The sequence below is a fragment of the Phymastichus coffea genome, unplaced genomic scaffold (genome assembly GCF_024137745.1).
Source record: "Phymastichus coffea isolate CEN01 unplaced genomic scaffold, Cenicafe_Pcof_1.1 PCOF00110, whole genome shotgun sequence".
NCBI lineage: Eukaryota > Metazoa > Arthropoda > Insecta > Hymenoptera > Eulophidae > Phymastichus > Phymastichus coffea.
This window is the reverse complement of record NW_026706921.1, coordinates 634973-655166: the sequence shown is the minus strand read 5'-3', so window position 1 is coordinate 655166 and position 20194 is coordinate 634973. Positions and strand designations below refer to the sequence as shown.

General features: G+C 35.1%; 4 protein-coding genes across 4 annotated transcripts; 2 read left to right on the top strand and 2 right to left on the bottom strand.

Annotated features, from left to right (window-relative positions):
- On the bottom strand, positions 1-6743 carry LOC131670434 (protein ARV1). Its single transcript, XM_058946031.1, has 5 exons — positions 6639-6743; positions 5966-6012; positions 1912-2063; positions 1159-1702; positions 1-140 (listed from the first exon to the last, which is right to left on the bottom strand). Exons 3-5 carry the CDS (start codon positions 1993-1995, stop codon positions 10-12), a joined length of 759 nt encoding a protein of 252 aa, XP_058802014.1. The 5' UTR covers positions 1996-2063; positions 5966-6012; positions 6639-6743; the 3' UTR covers positions 1-9.
- On the top strand, positions 2476-6629 carry LOC131670479 (aldo-keto reductase family 1 member A1). Its single transcript, XM_058946104.1, has 4 exons — positions 2476-3080; positions 5203-5370; positions 5461-5814; positions 5920-6629. Exons 1-4 carry the CDS (start codon positions 3006-3008, stop codon positions 6292-6294), a joined length of 972 nt encoding a protein of 323 aa, XP_058802087.1. The 5' UTR covers positions 2476-3005; the 3' UTR covers positions 6295-6629.
- Positions 6744-7705: 962 nt separating the features above from the next.
- Positions 7706-9616, top strand: LOC131670421 (homeobox protein MSX-2). The gene is made up of 3 exons (XM_058946014.1): positions 7706-7923; positions 9005-9275; positions 9533-9616. The coding sequence occupies exons 1-3, from the start codon at positions 7706-7708 to the stop codon at positions 9614-9616; spliced, it is 573 nt and encodes a 190-aa protein (XP_058801997.1).
- Positions 9617-13576: 3960 nt separating this feature from the next.
- Positions 13577-19893, bottom strand: LOC131670392 (adenylosuccinate synthetase). Its single transcript, XM_058945961.1, has 6 exons — positions 19282-19893; positions 17771-17873; positions 16488-16851; positions 16020-16412; positions 15300-15556; positions 13577-15113 (listed from the first exon to the last, which is right to left on the bottom strand). Exons 1-6 carry the CDS (start codon positions 19465-19467, stop codon positions 15064-15066), a joined length of 1353 nt encoding a protein of 450 aa, XP_058801944.1. The 5' UTR covers positions 19468-19893; the 3' UTR covers positions 13577-15063.
- Positions 19894-20194: the final 301 nt, after the last annotated feature.

Below are 20194 nucleotides of genomic sequence, written 5' to 3'. Positions count from 1 at the left end.
CTAATGACCTTAAGTTTGCAGCATAGTCATATTGGCGGTCGATAAATACAATTCAGGTATAACATTGTACACATAGTTATGCGCCAACAGTCCACCAATTAATCCAATCAGTGACCCTGTTCTTCCACTATCACAAACCACTGCAAGAAGAATGGAGGAATGATACGAATTAATTACTTTGCACTCATAACAGTGTACAAGCGTTAGGTGATTTCAATAAGTGACGATTTTATTTTTACGCAAACGGTTATAATTTATCTAATGACTAGAAAACTAAAATTATACGGGAGAACATTACACAATAGATAAAAATTTATTGTGCAATATTCTACTATATGTGTAGATAAATGTTACTTTTGTGCCATTGATGTTATTAGTTAGTATATTTGGTGATATGAAACCAAATCGTGAAAAAGTTTTTGATTTAAGTGGCTATATCACACTATAATGATGAATGAATTCAAAAGAAATATAAAAATAAATAATATAAAACTCTAACATATTCAACATTTAATCAGTTTCCTAATATTTAATATGTAAAAGTCTTGATAAGATATAAATCTTTGAACAAAGTGTATTTAATAAAACGATGTTTACTAAGTATTATGTAGTATTGTCAAGCAATAGACAATAACATAATGGAGCCAAAATGTTAATGAATAGAAAAGTTATGTAACATTTGCTAATGCGAAAAGAAATTTTGTCAAAATATCAAATTGACATTTTTGAAAGAATTGATTACTTAAATGTCAGCTCGAAAAAAGTATTCATATTTTATTATTATTTATTATAATTATGTACGCAAGATCGAATATTGTTGAATACTGTATTAAAGAAATGTTTATTTTATTTATAGTTTTTTAAATGAAATTTTTATCTGAATATAAAACAGATAGAGATAATGTATTTTTTCGAAGATAGTAAGCAATTAAGATAGCTTTCAAAGATGCAAAGTTTCAGTCTATTTAAAGTTATTGCTTTTTAAATGTTTTTAAAATTTACTCTCGGCTTCAAAACTTTCTGTGTTTGTTATATTATTTGTAATACCAATGTAAAAAATATATAAATGGTTTGAAACGAGCTTGTATTTTTTTTACTCCAAAGTACTCGTCACATTAAACTTGCAAACTGCGAAATACTAAGATAAAGAATAATTACCCGAATAAGCGGTAAGCAGGCACAGCACGGTGTATCCATAAATGATTAGATTGTGAAGCTCGGGTGTGACATGTTGCCAAATAATACCAAGCAGACCGAGTAACTTGGCACAGCCACCAACGACGAGAGCTCTCACGAGGTCGAGTGGTTGGTATCTGGGTGGTCTTTTACCAAGCAACAGCCACCTGAGCTCGGTTATAAGCAGCACCACGCAAGCGAAGACGGCCAGCGAAAGAGTAGTATGACAGAGCAAAAAATAAAAGTTCCTTTCGCTCTGAAAAGTGGACCCGTGGTTTGTGTGATCGAACAATGCGAAGACTGAATCTAAATAATTGACGGCCGTGGACATTTCGCTGTTTTCGTAGCTCGACCATATGCGGTATGATTCGCCAAGAATTAAGACGATCATCAGCTTCCAGTAGGCATTGAAGTCACTGTTATAAAGTAAATGGCGATAAGCTGGCTTTTCCAGTAATACCAAATCTACCAACACTATCACTGGGTCATATTCGATGTACTTATCAGCCAAATTGCCGCAGTTTTCCTACAAGTCCAACGAGAAACAAATCAAAAACTCGATCCCCTCTGACGACAAAAAAAATTTGAAGAAAAAGCTTTAAACAGTTTTTCAACAAGATGACTTTTTGCGAGAGGTGACTCGGAAATAAAATTTGAAAAAATCACCTATAAATGTACGCTACAGAACACGGATGCGAAATTAACTGGAGTTACATAAAAGCGCTAACAACTTACGCATTTAACGACTTTGAGTACGCTGGGACTGTAACGTCGGTAAAGCTCATCCACTTGAGCACCACAGTTGATGCACGTGTACATTTTGACTTTTTCTTAATGTTTCCATTTATTTCACTTTTCCACGGATCGCTTCAGTCTCATCTTTTAATCTAAACATAAAAAAAGATGAATTAATCGCGTTTCCTCTTTTAATAATTGGGTATTCACCGAAAAACGATCAAAGGAAATCAAAATCATTTAAAATTTTTTGTTATCACCATTTGACTCATAAAAAATTCGACTTTATATTAATCGTAACAATATATACTGTTTCTTTTATTACATTAATTCAATATTTTCCTGTTGTCTTCGACAATTATGTAGGAAATCAACGGAATCTGACATTATTTACATATGCTTTTTGCTAATGTTTATAAAATGCCATTTTCCACATAGATTATTTGTATTTGAAGATTTTAAAATCTGTATAGATCGTTACGCAAAACAAAGGTACAAAAACAATAAGATGATGAATACGGAGCGTACCATTAGATCAACATAAAATCTAAATCAATATACAAAGGATGCTGGATCGTTAATATCATACAATTTGCCGGATAGTCATTAAAAACAAGAAACGATTAAGCAGCAGCCTTGAGAGTTGCAGCGATTGTCATCGCTAGTGCAGCTCTTGACATAAATTACGCGAACGCTCGCGCTCGAGCCTGATTCGAACAGAAAAACTTCATGGTACCTATACTGGGTGTACCTGCTATACACTGTATGAATAACGGAGTCAACAGTGCATACCTTTACTCATTGAATGACGAACTGTTGTATGAAAGTAGGGAGCTAACGTGCGTGACGTGGATATGTAGGAAGCTGGAAAAGGAAAAAAAAACTTCAAACGGAACACTATGTCGTCCCTCTCCCTCCCCCTCTCTCGCTCTCTCTCTCTCTCTTTCTTTTTAGCTCTATGTTGTCTCTGTCATCGCGAGCTTTCCGTGCTCTCGCTCCGACGAAGCATTCCAGGAGCTGTGCTCAAGCCGCCAGGAGTGTTCGATTTTCCTCTTTATCACCTACAATAAGTCGATTCCGTTCGACGGTTAACAATGAGCTTGCACGAGACCACCGTGGCTTTGCCAACGGGACAACGAGTTCCCATTGTCGGATTCGGCACCTGGCAGGTCAGTAAACTTTTCTATGCTATTACCACGGATAGAACAACCCATGTTTCACGTGCTAATTGACATTGCTATTCGGAATAAGCTCAATTTGATATTTTTATTTGAAGCATTCGAAAATCTGATAATCGGCTTAGCTCGAATGGCATTGTCGGAACTATCCTTCAAAATGCATTTAGCCTTCTGCCCAGAACGCATGGATTGCATGATTAACATTCGGATTCATTCAATTTTAAAGGCTCTGCACTTTAATATAGAATGAATGCAACCAAGATTTTTCAATGTTTTTCAGTTAGTTATCGATTCCAGTTTGACCAACGAAAACTAATTCATTGAATAAATTCAAATTCAAACGTTTTATGACTTTTTATTTGCATATGAATGAATCTGAAAAACCTTAAACGCACCTTAAGAATTTTTACAATAACACGAAGTCGAGTGGAAAATGGATTTATAAAGATCTCGGATTTATTATTGTAGCTCGACGTCATTGAGATTTTAATACGAAACGGTAATCGATTTACTGGCAGGAGAATACACATGATCTTGAAGCTCGATTTCGATAACTCAGAGAAAATATTCTTCATTAAAAATAAATATTTCTCATAGTTCCGGTTTTGGAGGTCCTATTTTCAATATATTCAAAAATCGAAAGTCTCGAAAGCCTCCCGTTATTTTAGTGTTTCCGACAGAACATTCATATCAAATTTTTCCATAAAACAATTTATTTTTATCGGCATCCACTCACGCGTTCTATTGTCACAAAAATATTCATAATAAATTACAGTACTTTTCATATATCTACATTTACATAGATTGTTTTCAATTATCTCGAATAAAAACAATCGAATTTATATAATTTTAGAATGGAAAGGAATCATTTCGAGAAATCTTTTGCTTGAAAGGATTTGATTTTCTAATAAATTAAGCGTAAGGTCCGTATGATCCTTCGAAACCGCCGGAAACCCAAGAGGCACAATATACGGGTATTATAATTTTTTATTAAAAAACGTATAATCAAAATTTCATCAAGACCGAGCTACCGTGAAGAATATAGATTCTGCTTCTAAATACCTATCAATTTATGTATTTACACTTTTTATTACAATTTTCGACAAAATTTAAATTATAAGATACCTTTATTTGTTGAATTATATTTCACCTTATCAAGGTATTGAAGTTATATCAAACGTATCAATTTTGTTTAGAAAGACGAACGTGTCAAATTTTGTTTTTCTTTTAAAATATTTTTATCGTTATTATTTTATCGTTAATTTTATAGAACGGATAGAAATATTTTCTATATATATATATATATATATATATATATATATATATATATGAATTTACTTAAGAAAAAACATATTCAAAATTTAAAATGTTTTTAATAAGAGAATTTTTAATTCGCTTTTTTTTGCTATTGCATAAATGTTTAAAATAAAAATACTTCCAATCAAATCGATTAGCAAACAATTTCTATACTAAAACTTACATTTCTTAATAACCAAAAGAGAATTTCGAGAGCAAAATGATTACTAAAATATTTTCAATGTTAAAACTATTATTTGTACTATAATATAAATATTCAGGTAATTATAAATCAACAAAGTTTTCACAAAATTTCACATATCTACCTTTTATCATTTATTACGTTCAAATTAGGTTAAGCACTTTTTTTATCAGTAAGAACTCTAGTTGATCGATTTTTTTATGAACGTGTAAATACAGACAATACGATAAAAAACCATTATTTCTAAAGCAAGGTTTTGCAAGTATTGTTTTGCATAAACACAAAAAAAAATGTTTTTTTAAATGTCACCTAAAAAATGAATGAATGTTTTTTAATTTGAAATAGTGTACCATTAGTATAATTAATGAAGGGGCGACAGTTAATTATTTATTTCTACAAAATTTAATAATTATAACCAATATATACCTACAGGTGCCTATTGTGCCTCTGTAGCGTTCTATATAAACGTCATTTTTGAAGTAATAATAATGATAATGATAATGATAATGATAATGATAGCGATGATGATGATGATGATAATAATAATAATAATAATAATAATAATAAGAATGCCAGCTTAGTGAATTATTTAATCATAATATTGTGTGATTTTAGGCATCCGACGAAGAACTCGAAGCGGCTTTAGACAATGCTTTGGAATCTGGTTACAGACATATTGATACAGCACCTGTTTATTTAAACGAACACGTTATTGGAAAAGTTTTGAAAAAATGGTTGGATTCTGGAAAACTCAAAAGAGATGATCTGTTTATAGTAACAAAGGTTATTTGCTTCGAAAATTGTCGAATTTTCGTTAATTAATTTGTTTCGTTGATTAATTTGAGATATAGAGCGTTTATTTTGATTTTTAAGCTGCCTCCAACCGGAAATCGTCCTGAAGGTGTAGAAAAATCTTTGAAAAAGTCTTTAAAAGATCTACAATTAGACTATTTGGACCTTTACTTAGTTCATACTCCATTTTCATTCATTGAAGAAGGGGATAATTTACATCCAAAAGATGAAAATGGTCATATAAAAATTGATCCAAGCACTGATATTCTTGCTGTATGGACAGAGATGGAAAAGCAAGTGGTTAATGGATTAACAAAAGCCATTGGATTATCAAATTTCAATACCAAGCAAGTTGACAGAATTCTCAGTGCAGCTAAAGTTCCAGTTTCAATGTTACAAATTGAATTGCATTTATATTTCCAACAAAATGAAATGGTATGCTTCTTAATTTTATTAGATTCATGCTGAGTCAGAAATATTGTTCAATAATCACTTACTAGTATTTTTTTAGAAATTATGTAAAAAATACTTTTATTTCAGATTGAATATTGCAAAAACAAAGGTATTCCTATAACTGCATACTCACCACTTGGTACTAGAGGCCTTGTGAAGCTCATAGGTAAAACTGAAACACTGCCAAACTTGTTAGCAAATAAATCTGTCTTACAAATAGCACAAAAACATGGTAAAACACCAGCTCAAATTGCTTTGAAACATATTATCCAAAAAGGAATTGTTGTGATCCCTAAGAGTACAAATCCACAGCGTATCAAGGATAATATCCAACTGTTTGATTGGAAATTAGATTCTGAAGACGTAACATTACTGAATGCTTTGGATCAGGGAAATAAAGGTCGTATCTGTGATTTTACTTTTTTACCAGGGATTAACAAACATCCAGAATTTCCATTTTAATTGTGTTCAGTGTGATTATTCTATAACTGCCAACATGTTTTTCAATTATAGTATTTATAATCTCACACATTAGAGTGTGTTTATAACTCACCTAACCTGTTACATATCCAAATGAAGTCAATTTAAAAAAAATATATGTTACAATTACTCGTACGTTATGAACTCATCTGATTGAGTGTATTTCATAAATAAATATAAAGTTTATATCATCGTAACTGTTATTTAATTCAAACTTTATCAAAAGTTAACGAAAATTTGTTATGATTTTATAATGTGAAATTTCGCTAGTTTAATATTTGATGACTTTAATATGAAAGTAAAAGTAATAAAGAGCTTTCAAGTACCTTGTTTAACGACTGTAATCTTGTCACATCAATTTCGTATTGAACTTGTACATACAACTTCTACACGCAGCGAACCGCCCTAAACAATCCTCTGCCCTAAACTGAAGTGGGTATTGTAAAACAAAAACATAACCTACAAGGGTGCCCCTTCCTTGCAGTTACCAATGCTGAGATCATTCAGACAAGCAAACGGTACAAAAGAGATAAGATAAGTATCTTTTTTGATCGCTCATTCGTATAAAAAAAGACCGGAAAATGTTTTGCGGTCTAATTTAATGACTATCTGCATGGGCTATTCAACATCATCAAATAATTATACTGCAGTTATAAAACAATTATTTGATAAAAATGGAAATATGACGAAACGCGCTGCATTTGACAAGGCTGTATAGCCTGCGGCAATGGGATAATAAGCGATCGAGCGAAAAGTTGCAGCGGCATAACGCAAAGATTGAAACATTAGCGCAGCGAAAAGGCGCTCGCGCACAGACCCGAGGAAAAGCTAATGCGAAAAGGCGCGTGCAAGCCGCACGCGGAACAAGGGAAGCGACGGGGCTGCTAGTGGCAGCTCGCGACATTCCCAATAAAAGAAGAGCGGATAGAGGACCCACGTGGCGCGGAACGTGTATCCCGATCCGAGCCGCGCGGCCTCTCAATATTTACGTCGGAGAGAGGAGAGTATTAGCGGATTAAGCCGTGGATGCTTTCGCGTTTTTGACCCCCGTGGCTTTTCGATTAGGCAGGCTCGGTTGCACTGGCTGCGCGCCCATCGCATCTGCCCCTGGCGCTCTTCTTCGTTCGCCTGGGCATATCAATTACATTGTTGTTATTGGGCGGGGCGAGAGATGCGGTCGGCAGATAACAATGCGCTGGCAGAAGAGCATTTACAAGCGGCGACCGGCAGCAGCGCGACAAAGGGGCGCGCGCAAAACGAAAAGCGATAGCCATCGCAACGATGTGCAACTATGCGGCTAATTTGGATTTGCCGAAATGGATACACTGGCGCGAGTCGGCCCGGCATCCAGGGACGGATCCTCTGTCCCGTGCAGTCCGTTACGAGCCGCGAGATGAGCCACACGCACAGACGAGGCCTCGTCAGCGATTTCAGTATCGAGCGGATACTCGCCAAAGACACCGCCGCCAGCTCCGCCGGCGCGCCACCCTGCTCCTCGGCTTGCGTCGCTAACGGCAAAGTCAACCGGCCGAGGAACGACTGCGCGTGCCAGACCAACGAGTCCGAGTCCGAAACCGATCGGCCGGACGCCCACCAAACTCCAAAGGACAGGTTGGTTGCGTTGTTTACCAACAAACGTTGCAGGAATTGCTTCCTTCTTCCGTCGCGTCGCCTTCACTCTTCGTTGCACTCCATCGCAACCCAACCCACGTTCCTCTCAAGCGTAAATTGACAATTCTTATCGAGCTACCCGCACAAGCTTCTGATGAACTTTTACCAAATCGTTATCTCTTGATCTGGGCGCAAAAAAATTTCAAGTGGAAAATACAAACGATGACCATCTTTACTTTTCCCGTGATGTACTCCTGATTTCGAAATCGGTAAATACAAAGTCATGTCGGTGATCGTCGGGGAACTATGAAACAACCGCATTTTATTAACAAAAATGTTTAATTTTCAAGCAGAGATTTAGAAAATTATTATTTTTAATAGATGATTTCAATAAAATTGGAATGTAGAATAAAATTCAAGTTTTAATTTAAATATTGGGCTGTTTCATTTCGGAACACTTTAAAAATATAACATAAAAACATTTATACATTGATGAAACTTCATAATGGCCGAATGTAAGAGAAAATATGTGAAAAAATTCAAGTGCTAATATAGATACCAGAATAATGCCACTATCATATAGACGAATTATAAAAATAGAACGAAAAAATGCAATAAATAACAAATCCGTGACTTATTAAATAGAATCCAGAGGTGGACGATAAAACAATATTTTTGGGAATACTTTTGTAAAAGTTCGAATAATATAGAAAAATCATATTTTAATAAACGAGTAAATTTAATTAACTTGTGCAAATCTGTCGAGCACATTTAGAACTGCTGAGCTCTAATTGACGTGGAAAACTCGTGGAACCCCCAAAGTCTCCAGCCGAGTTAATCCTGTCGAAACCTAAAAATCAATGAAAAGATGCCTAACCCCTTATTGTAAAGAACTGTGTTATAAAGAGCCATTTCTTACTAAAGTTCAACTAATCAGTTTTTGAGCATTCGTACAGCAGTTTTCTAAAAAAGAATCAAAGAAGCAATGAGGTTTTCCAGCTGGCAGCAATATTACGTCCCGTACATAAATATTTTACAAATTACGCTTGATATAGTCTATAGGATAAAACGATTTTTTTAGTGTGGAAATAGTCAATCGTGCTTGCGACATGGGTCCTGCACAAATCAACGAAGAGCTCTCGTGGTTGCGATGTACGAGATATCACCCACCGAAAATACCACGCAGACCGCCTGTCGATAAAAATTTAAAAAGGACCCCAGGAAGATACCCACGAATACCATTCACCAAATACCAATTGGATGCAATGGAAGAGAAGTACCAAAGCAGCGCTTATCTGTCCCGCAAAGATGTCATGTACTTATCAGAAGTATTGCAACTTCCTCAACGTAGAGTAAGTTCATATTTTTTTTCTTTCTGCCAGACAATAAATACAAGCGGCAGAATGTAGAATACAGAAGTTTAGTTTTGAAAAAATAAATTGTTCAGATCTTCTGACAAAAAGCACCAGTTTCTTAGAACGAGTTTGAAAAAAGATGTGTACCATATATCACAATTACATATTTGCCACGTACGAATCATTATATTTAACTTGGCCTGTTTCACTTCACTATGTTGTTTCCTGATTTCGACCAATTTGTTTTGTTTCAGATAAAAATTTGGTTTCAAAATCGACGTGCCAGAGAACGAAGGGAATCTCAAATGTTTACGCAGACGCATTCGGGTAAAAGTTAGTTGTAAAGCATTTGTAGACTTATATTGGTCGGCGTATACAACCGTGTGAATGAGTTAGTAACTACACCATAATGGATTTGGACTGCTACCGTGGCTGTTTTCTTCGATCCCAGCGCTGTGCCAATAAGCGTCATAACGCACTTCTTAAAGGTGCTCTTACACGGGGACGCAATGCCGTTCAGGCGGTAGTGGCAAATCAGGAAAGAGTTAGACTTCCTACTTTAAAAAATCGTCAATAACTTCTTTAACTATTAATCTTTTTTTAACGTCGCTCTATTTATGCTCTATCAGTACTAATCAGCAACGGAGGCTTGCAATGTGTTTGAGAACAAAGCACATGAAACTTTTTTTTCATTGGTGCTTGTATCAATCAGCAGGGACTAGGAATTGAACCCGAGCCTACCGGGTGCGAGTCCGTCGCCCTGCCGACCGAGCGACTGCAGGCCTCTAACTATTAATCTATAGATTGAAAATATTTTCTAGTATATTTGAAGCTTTCGACGATCTAAACTAACAATTATGGATAAATATTATGTTATAAATATTGAAAAAAAAAACAATATTAAAAAGCAACTTTACTTTAAGGTGCAGCGTCTAATGATTAAGTGATGCTGTTGTGAATTCCTTACTCAGCTCCATATTGTGTCCTAACAATTACAGTAACAATTAACAGTATCCTCTTTCCGCGTTGAATATCAGATAGCATAATACTTACATTCTCTACCGGCCTCTCGCCTACCTATACTTAACTGTAACGATAAGCGAAATAATTGTTAGATTTAAGATGTGCCAATATATTATTGTACATTTTACATAACTTGACACTTAAAATGCCTTTTATGATGTTAATAAATAATTTATATTTTTAACACATCGCATACAATTTCATAGCATTTATTACTTGTTCCTTTCTTTTATTCTTGCTGTTTAGGATATAGTGAGTAGAAATAAGGGACGATGTTGAGTTGATCACTCAAGTTGATTATTCGGAAAATAACAGTGCAACGCGCACTTTACGAAAATTTTGCAATTTTACTCGTAATGTTATTCAGGAGGGATATAACCAGCCTACCTCTGCGAAATTCAAGCGAAAATTGAATCGTTTGAATTTCCCTTTTTCAGCGACGCTTTCCCGATTATAGTTGGACCGCGGCAATCTACAGCTAGTGGAGCCGTTTCTGATTGGGTTCGAATACTTCTATATCACAGTCGAATTTCTTTCTCGCTCTTTTTTACATTATAGTCTAACGGCCCATAGATCAGCTTCACCATTGCCGCTTTTTGACCTACAAAACTAAGAAATATTATGTTATAAATATTCGCTTTCTGTATGCATCATCAAATCCCACATCCTTCGTTTAACATTAATGAATTATTGATATTTTGCAGTTATTATTACTATATACATAATATTCCATGGATACTTTTTTCAAAACAACCTCTTTCACCACAAAGGGTGTTTAAGGATTGAGTCTGAGGATTTAAAGGGTTATTCTATTTTTCGTATTATTTTATTTCTAAAAGAAACAAAATAAAACACTCAAAACCCCAAAAATCAATAGTAAACAACAAATTCAATGATGGAGACATAAACATTTATAAGCATGTCCAGACCGTTTTCTCCTTCCCGAAAAGATAATATTATTCAGTTGTAGCAATATATTGCTATGGCAATTATGCTCAATTTGTATGACTAAAATGTAAAAAAAAATACCCAACAGTCAGCGGAATTTCTATAAGTCATCGGGATGTCATCGGGAATGTCAAGTTTCGTCACACATTGTCGAGTGACTGGAATGTGAAAAAAAACCATCGTTTTTTGTCCTAATTATCTTATCAAATGAACGCAGGCCATTGAAAATTTGTCAAACTACTACTTTTATCTTTCGGAAGACAATCCGGTTTAGTATCACAGCTATTCAGAATTGTACTCAATCAAATGTATAAATATAAGTACATCTGCGAAATTACAGTCAGCGTAAGCAAAAAAGTTGCAAAACAAGACCGATAATGTTTTATCAGCGTTCCGGCGGCAGTCATCAAGCTATCGATTGGTCGACTCATATTTTCCATATTGTCGTTCATTATTGAAAAATTGTGCAATTGGAGTGAAGAATACGCGTTTATCATAGATTCCTGATTTTTGTATATAGTCTCAATAAAAATACGTAAATTCAAGAACAAATTTCATTCCAAATAAAATCTATTTAGTATTATACCACGACTCCATATAATTACAATATACTTGTTCTAACGAATTGAGAGTAATTCTTTCTTGTCGTTGCTCAATCTGTGAAGATAGATGTGTACGTGTTAAATGCATGCAATTGGAATGACAATTAATCGCGTGCGCTTTTTATTAATTCGAAAAGGAGAGAAGATCGCTTATGCGCGCGCGCGACTACCCTACGAGCTCGGATGCCTCTGTTCGGCTGCACCGAATCTATCTCGGTACGCATTTCGCTTAATCGTCCGCACTTGATTATCCTCGAGGGCCCAAAGAAACCGACGAATGTCCTCCAAGCCGTGAGAAACGTGGCAAGCGCGAGCACGGTGCACCCGCAGTGCAGATTATATAGATTTCTACGTGTAGTAATGCACATAAACGCGAATAGACAAGTTTTACGATCTCTATTTCTCCATTCGAATAAACAACAAATAAATTCAAACAAACAAACGAAACTTGCAAATTTTTCTCTTGTCATTCGTACAGGCACCGACTTAATCGAACTCGGATTATTTTATGCTCGTGCACAGCATTAGCATTAGCATTGCTACTTTGAGTGTTGCTTGTCAACAGAAACCACCTAACTTATAATTAAAATAAATAAGCTTAATGTCACGTGAACGTAATTAGCCTCACACAATTAGCGAAGCATACGTTACGTCATCCCACAGCTGGACCTCGATCGGATGATTTCCACTGTTTTTTCTCCCGATATTCGTGACGATATCCGTGCTTACATCAACCCCGTAAAAATAATAAATTTTAGTGGACAATTTTAATTACCAAAGTATTAAACTATTGGTATTATAAACCATTACAGCAGGGCTCAAAATGTGCAGTGTAAGTTTGAAGTCATTAAATGAAATGTTGTTCTAATTATATATTAAAAACACCTACATATGATTATTCCTATCACTCCACGCTCTAAACGGTATTCGCTATCGCAAGGTTACAAAGCAAGAGTATTTTCTTCGTCGGAGAGCTGCCGATTCTAAAAAATCTTGAAAGCTCTCTGGACAATCTCTTTTTTTTTTAAATATCCGATGTCTTTCAATGCTCATTTCATCTCAAGTGCACATTGCCGTTCTTTCGAAGTCACTCTATGCGCTTTCATTTTAAGAATATCCTTTAAATTATTACGTTCTACAAATCTAATCGTTATTATCTTGTAAAGGGAACGCAGGGTAAAGTGAAATGCAATTCATTCCGTAAATAGGAATGAGCTTTTGGCGATCAGTTAAAAAAAAATTGGAAACAAACAGCCTTTCAACATTTGTCCACCGTCGAAGCTTTCTATAGAGCAATTGCATTTGAAACGGGATTAATGTAAAAAAAAGAAAAAGCTGACTTTCAATTTCCTTTTCTGCGATCACTTGCAAAGTTATGCTTTAATCAAGTTAATAATGAAACGGAACCATCTCGAAAGTACACTCTTTCAAATGAGCTGACCTTATTGAAATCGGTTGAACCGTTCCAATGCTGTGAAAAAAAAATCTCATCGAATGCAATAAAAACCGATTCTTTTCTTGTTACGTAAAAAATAATTTGAAATATTTATTTGACACGTTTGATTCACGTATAAAATAAATACCAACTAATAAAAATATTCAACTCATAACACACACTACACCCGATGGGAATCAATGAGGAAAAAAGCTTTAGAGTTTTTATTTTTTGAATTGTCATGCCCCTTAAAAGTACAAAGACTTAAGAACTGTCGTGTAATGTTGCGACGCAATGATAATTTACACTCGCTAGAATCACGCTGTCGGAGATTCGAGTAATTGCTTCTTCGTCGTCGTACAAGTACTTAGAGGAAAGCGAGGCACGATGCAAAAACTCGAGATGCGAAGGAAGGGAACAAACGTCCTTGTTAAAACACGTATCGATTAATTCTTGCGGCTCGTAGATTTCAATAACAATCCCCTTACATCGCTTCACATTAATTCATCGACATTCTAGATCACTGATCCGTTAAACTGGTTTCCAACATTACTTGTTGGATACGGAACATACCCAAGATTGATTGCAACATTGAGCATCGGGTCGCCGACCAACGCTGGTGACGAGAGAGTATCATTTGGTATCGATAATATATAATACTTCAAGTAGTACGCGTGATCCTTCCGCTTGCGCACTGTTTTCCAGTACTTTAAATACAACACCCCAAGCATTATTGTACAATAATCTACGCTTTATTGTACAATATTTACTTTATTACTTGATATGTTTGAATTTTAGCAAACTTGAGCTGATCCATAAAAATGTCACGTACTTATCAGAGGTATTACAACTTCCTTAAAGTAGAGTAGGTTCGTGTTTTTTCTTTTTATTAGATATTAAATAGAAAAGGTGGTTATCGTTTTATTTAAGAATTTTTATTTGAATGAAACATTCAAATATAATCGCAGAAAAATATAGAATACAGTATTTTAGCTTTGGAAAAAATGGTCAAATCTCTTGGCAAAAAACGAGATTCTTAGAAAAGTTCGAAAAAATGTATATGTTCACAATTACATTTGTCACGTACGAATTATTATATTTAATTTCGTGTTTTTCAATTCATCCTTCTTCAATTCTATTTCTATGCACAATTAATTCAAATTCTATTTCTATGCACAATTAATTCAAATTCTATTTCTATACAATTATACTTTTTCTGATTTCGACCAATTCGTTTTATTCCAGATAAAAATTTGATTTTAAAGTCGACGCGCCAGGAAACAAAAAGAATGTCAAACGTTTACGCAGACACAAAAAAATAGAAGTTAACTGTAAAAAATTGATGAACTTATGTTGATTGGCATTTACGATCATGTAAATGAGTTAATGCTCTGAACCGTAACAATTTCAATGGACATTAATGACAATATCATCACCACCGTTACGAAATTCAAGTTAGTGATAACTGAAAATCTGCACTCAAATAATTAAACAATAGTTGACCGCAATTATAATAAAAAAAATCCTTGGACAATAAAATCTTATCCTATAGAACCTGTAGGGGAACGAAGCGTATCACTCGACGTCATACATTTTCAAGCACGTTTTCAAACTGTTTCCAGACTGGCTTGTGATCAGCCTTCATTCTTAAGTAACGCTGTTGAAAATTTCTTACATCGTGTGCGCATCAGCTCCACATTGTGAACAATATTTTAACAATTATCTGTAATAATACAATAGAACTGGTGCAGTATTGTCACTCTTTACATGATGAATGTCAGATAGCGATAATACTTTCTCTACCGGCGCCCACGCCTACCCACTTTACTGTAACAATAAAAACAAAATAATTATAAGATATAAGATGTTTGAAAATTTTATTATAAGTTATGTAACTCTATAATAAACGGCTCTTTAAACAAAAGCATCATAATGTAATATTTTTAACTTAGAAAGATTATTAAAACATTTATTCACCTAACACATTAGAGTACTTTAGCAAATAGCCCTTACCTGGTATATCTAAATACTCTTCCAATGTTTGTATGTATTTTTTAGCACTCGAGGGTAAATTATTAAAAGAGCGAACTCCTTCTGTACTAGTCTGCCATCCTTCGAATTCTTGATAAATTGGTTCTACTTTGGCTAAATCTGAACTGCTACTGGGAAAGTAGTCTATTTCTTTTCCATTCAGGCGATATCCGATGCAAACTTTAATTTTTGGCAATGTATCCAAGATGTCAAGTTTTGTCACACAGATTGATGTGTAACTAAAATGTAAAAAAATCATTGTTTTATATAAATCTTGCCAAATTAATCCCAGTTATAAACTTGTCAAACTTATATTTTTCTCCTTTCAAGGTAATCAATTCTAGTATTAAAGTTTCAGATTAACTTGATCAAATGTATGTATATAATTCACAAGATTATATCTGCAATATCAGCAAAAATAATGTTGTGAAACAGAATCATGTTTTATCAGTATATCAACAGCAATTATCAAGTTGTAGATTAACTGACTCATGTGCTGTATTATTCCTCATTATTGAAAATTAATGCAGTTTATATGACAGATTGTAACAGATATGTTAAAAACACATACCTGTTATAATTTTCATAGAGTACGAAAATGTAAGACTATACTCTATAAAATATTTTTATAAGTGATAATTTAAACAAATTTACATAGCATGCAATCTAATTTTATCGAGTTTTAATATAAATTCTACCCACCCATTAACCATTGCTGTGAATTTTAATAGAGCTAAATCGAGCCAGCCGCAACGCCTTTTTCTCTTTGTCGTGACACCGAACTCAGCACCACGTTTTTGCAAGATATCTCCGGTGGCATCTAACAGCTCAGTCGGAAATGGGCCATCACCTACCCGAGTAGTGTAAGCTTTGACTACCGCCACAATATCTCCAATAACAGTAGGCGGAATTCCTAGACCAGTGCAAACTCCACCGATACTGCAATTCGAGCTAGTAACGTACGGATACGTTCCGAAATCTATATCTAACAGAGCAGCGTTAGCACCCTCAACCAAGACTTTCTTTCCTTCTTTCACTGCCTGATATAAATAGTGAACTGTTTCTTTCACGAAAGGTCTGACGCGTTCTGCATACCTGTGATTGGAAAAAATTATAATGAAACATTTAAACCCTGTTGCGAATTGGAAATACAAAAATAAAAATACAAACCCTTTGTAGCGTTCTAACTCGGAATTTATGTCTACTTTCAAAGCAGGGAAAACTTTCTGATGGGATGTTACAAGGGTAGTAAACTTCTCGGAGAATTTATCATAATCTCCAACAAGATCACTTATTCTAATTCCAGTTCTAGCAGCTTTGCTTGCATAAGCTGGACCTATACCTTTCTTGGTTGTACCAAGTGATTTGCTTCCTTTTTCCATTTCTTGGAGTTGATCAACTTGCTGATGAAAATCAAATACAATATGGGCACGGTCAGAAATGATCAGCCGGTCTTTCCAACCTACGAGTCCTTGAGCCTCATTTTCCTCCAATTCTTCAAATAAACCTGGTAAATGGATGACCACTCCATTGCCTAGAAACAGATAAAAGTCTGCTTTAAAGATGATGATATAAGAGGAGTCTTGTAAAATGTGCTAACCAGTTGAAATGGCTCCAGTATCAAGCAGTACTTGGTCTGCTTTGTTATATCAATAAAATTTTAATATCACAAGGTTAAAGAGGCAATTATGACAATTTACTCCCAGAGCAATAAAACTTAATAATATCAATGGATCAATAGTTGCAGTGTTATTTCAGAGTGAAATTATATAGTTTTTATGGCAACTTACATAGTTACAAACTAAGGCTTGATAAATGAACTACACTTTTTTATACAAAAACCATGTAATATAATAATGTTTTATTGAAGTCAGTTTGATATCAATGGGTAGTTTACTTATTTACAATTGATGAACAAAAACTTTTTGTGAATCATATTTCAACAACTGATGAAACTTCTGTCAAAAATAAGCACTTATCAATAAGAAGTTATTGAAATAAGCTGATTATGTTAGATTATACAATTGAAGAACTTGTCAAAATAAAGTAGTTGGAATACTTTCCATACTACTCAAGTAATCAGCCTTGAATCTACAATGTACATTGAAGTTTATATTTAGATATGACCTAACAAGATCCTAAATAAAATTTTACAAAGCAGAGCATAAAATATAAGTTGTAATTGTAATTCAATCAAGTTTCCACTAAGAGATTCTATAATTTTTATGTTTCTATAATTAATATAGTTCTAGTCTATAATTAATATAGTATTATCTATAATTAATATAGTATAGATTCTATAATTAATATAGTTTTGGAATATTAAAAATATCTAATGTATAAACAAAATAAAATTATTATTATTATTTTCATGTGAATAGACTTATGAAATTCTATTCACCAAATACCATAGCACAGTATTTAAATTTCTGTCGATTTAAATTAATCATTACCTATAACGGATTTACATCTGGGATTGATTATTCCACTAGGTAGAAGGTGGAAGTGGTATTCGGCACCATCTACAACTACCGTATGACCTGCATTACTTCCTCCCTGTGAAATTACAGTAATATTTGAACCGAAAGATTCATAGAATCTTTGAGAGTTATCAATTTTTACCCAAAAAATAATTAACCCTTTGTATTAATTGTAATATCCCAACCTGGATTTTCATCAGTTAAAAATAAAAAATATTTAGAAAATAATAAGTTAAGAACAAAAAGTTTAAAAATGTTAACTTATAAAAAGTAATGAATTGTGCAAAAATTTTGTCATTCAAACTTTTTCAAATATTTAAAGAAACAATTAATAGATGAGTTTGAAATTTTATTTAAATATTATTAATTGAAAAGAAATAATTAAAATTAAATGGACCAAAGGGTTAACTAATAAAATGAATCATAGAAACAATGAACTCCATATTGACATAAAATTTCTTCGCTCTATTTAGCATGGCTGTTGAGTTTAATTTTATGAATGATGAATTCATTTAGATGGTTGGCCAAACACAGTAGTGCCATCAAAAATACTTATCAGTTTATCATAATTATTTAGACCCATACATTAAAGCAATTGTTAATAATTATTTGGCAATGTGAACAGGGCATCAGGCATCTTGCTACTAAATCATACACCACACATATAGACACAAATAGCTGTACATTTATGTCTACAAATGTATATGTCAAATAAGATTACATCACACCAAGTACAAGATCACAAGATTTACCTAATATCAAAACTTTTAACAACAAAATTATCTCTAGATTGTTGAAATAAATAATTGGTTTACAAGTCCTATAATAAAATACAGCTCAAAATTTCATTAAACTACGATTGATGCGTTAATTCACAGAAGTACGACAATGACGAAATTTGACTGATGATGGATGTTCTGTAAGTATATAATGCACGAAAAAAGAAGGGGGCGGGAAGACGGCAATCAAAATGACGCTCCACGACGATATGAAGGAAATAAAAAATGAAACAAAGTAGTAAGGACAGAGGTAGTTTATCTTATCTCATTCTCGTGATTGTTTATGCCGTAATAACTCATAAAGTAGCTATTTTATAACGAAGTCAGCTGAAAAGAACGGTGACAAGAGAATCATGCTAAATATCAAAGATATAGTGCAAATGGCTAATCTGCGGTAGGTCTATTAAATGATTTTCAATGCAGAAACAGAAAAAAGTACAATTGACATAGTTGAGCCTCTGCACGGTGAAGGTCTTGCACGAGACCTCGGCCATCGCCGCCGTCTCGACGTCAACACGTGCGCAGTTGGTGCCTAACTCGCGAAGCGAAGGGGGTATAAATAGCAGCCGTGTGTATGTCGCGAGTGCGCGCCAGTCTATGAAAATGGTGAGGTAGCACAACGCCGTAAGCGAGGGCGAGACAGTGCGTGTGTATTGGATACACCATCATTGATACACGTATAGGTGATATCCGTTTGATTCCTACCTGACATCTGCAGACGACATCGACATTAGTGGCAAGCATGTCGACGACTTTACCCTTGCCCTCGTCACCCCATTGAGCACCAAGCACGACCATGACCTTGGCCTCCGTCTGAGTATGTAACTTCTTCCTTTGGCCGGGCTCACAACTATCCCCGTTGGCCTGCATCCTCACACAGCCAGTCGACATCCCTTGATTTGAGGCGAGCACGAGAAAACTCGAGGAGTCAATCACTCAAACAGCAGTAGCAACCCGATCACGAGAAATCTCGAGTGTGACTGACGGCAGCTGACGGCCTCTTTTTGCTAGTAGAGCTTTGCTTCTTGCTTGCCGCGCGGCGAGCCGACGAGTAGACCCGATTTCCCACCGCAACTTTGCTCTGTCGCACCGCGCACATGCAACGCTCGCAATGGCTCTCCCTCCAATCTGTGAGCGCTCAGTACATCTCTCTCGCTCTCTATTTTTTTCTCTCTCTCCCTCTCTTTCTCTCTCACTTTACCTGAAGCATGAATTTGCAGCTAGACCGTGTCGTATCGCACGACGTGCGCTTGACAGAGCAGATTATCGTCACATCGTCAGCCGCGACGCCGAGCTCGTCACTAACGTACTGTGGTCAGAGTAGAGATTAGTTGAGAGATTGCTAACCGCAATGCTTTAGAGCGTGCCAGGTCTGGGCGACTGGTTCGAGCGCCCCGTATCGGCCAAGCGTCGAACTGGACGCACGTTCCCCTCTCAGCTATGGAAGGGGTATACAAACGTGCGTCTTTCGAGTGAGGGGAACGTGCGTCTGGCTACAGCTGACTAAAAAGGGCGGTGCCCTTTAAATTTAACTCAGGTATTATCCGGTAGCACGCACTATTGACTTCATTTCCGAATTAAGTTGGTGAATATACGCGCGTAATGAGTTATAATATGT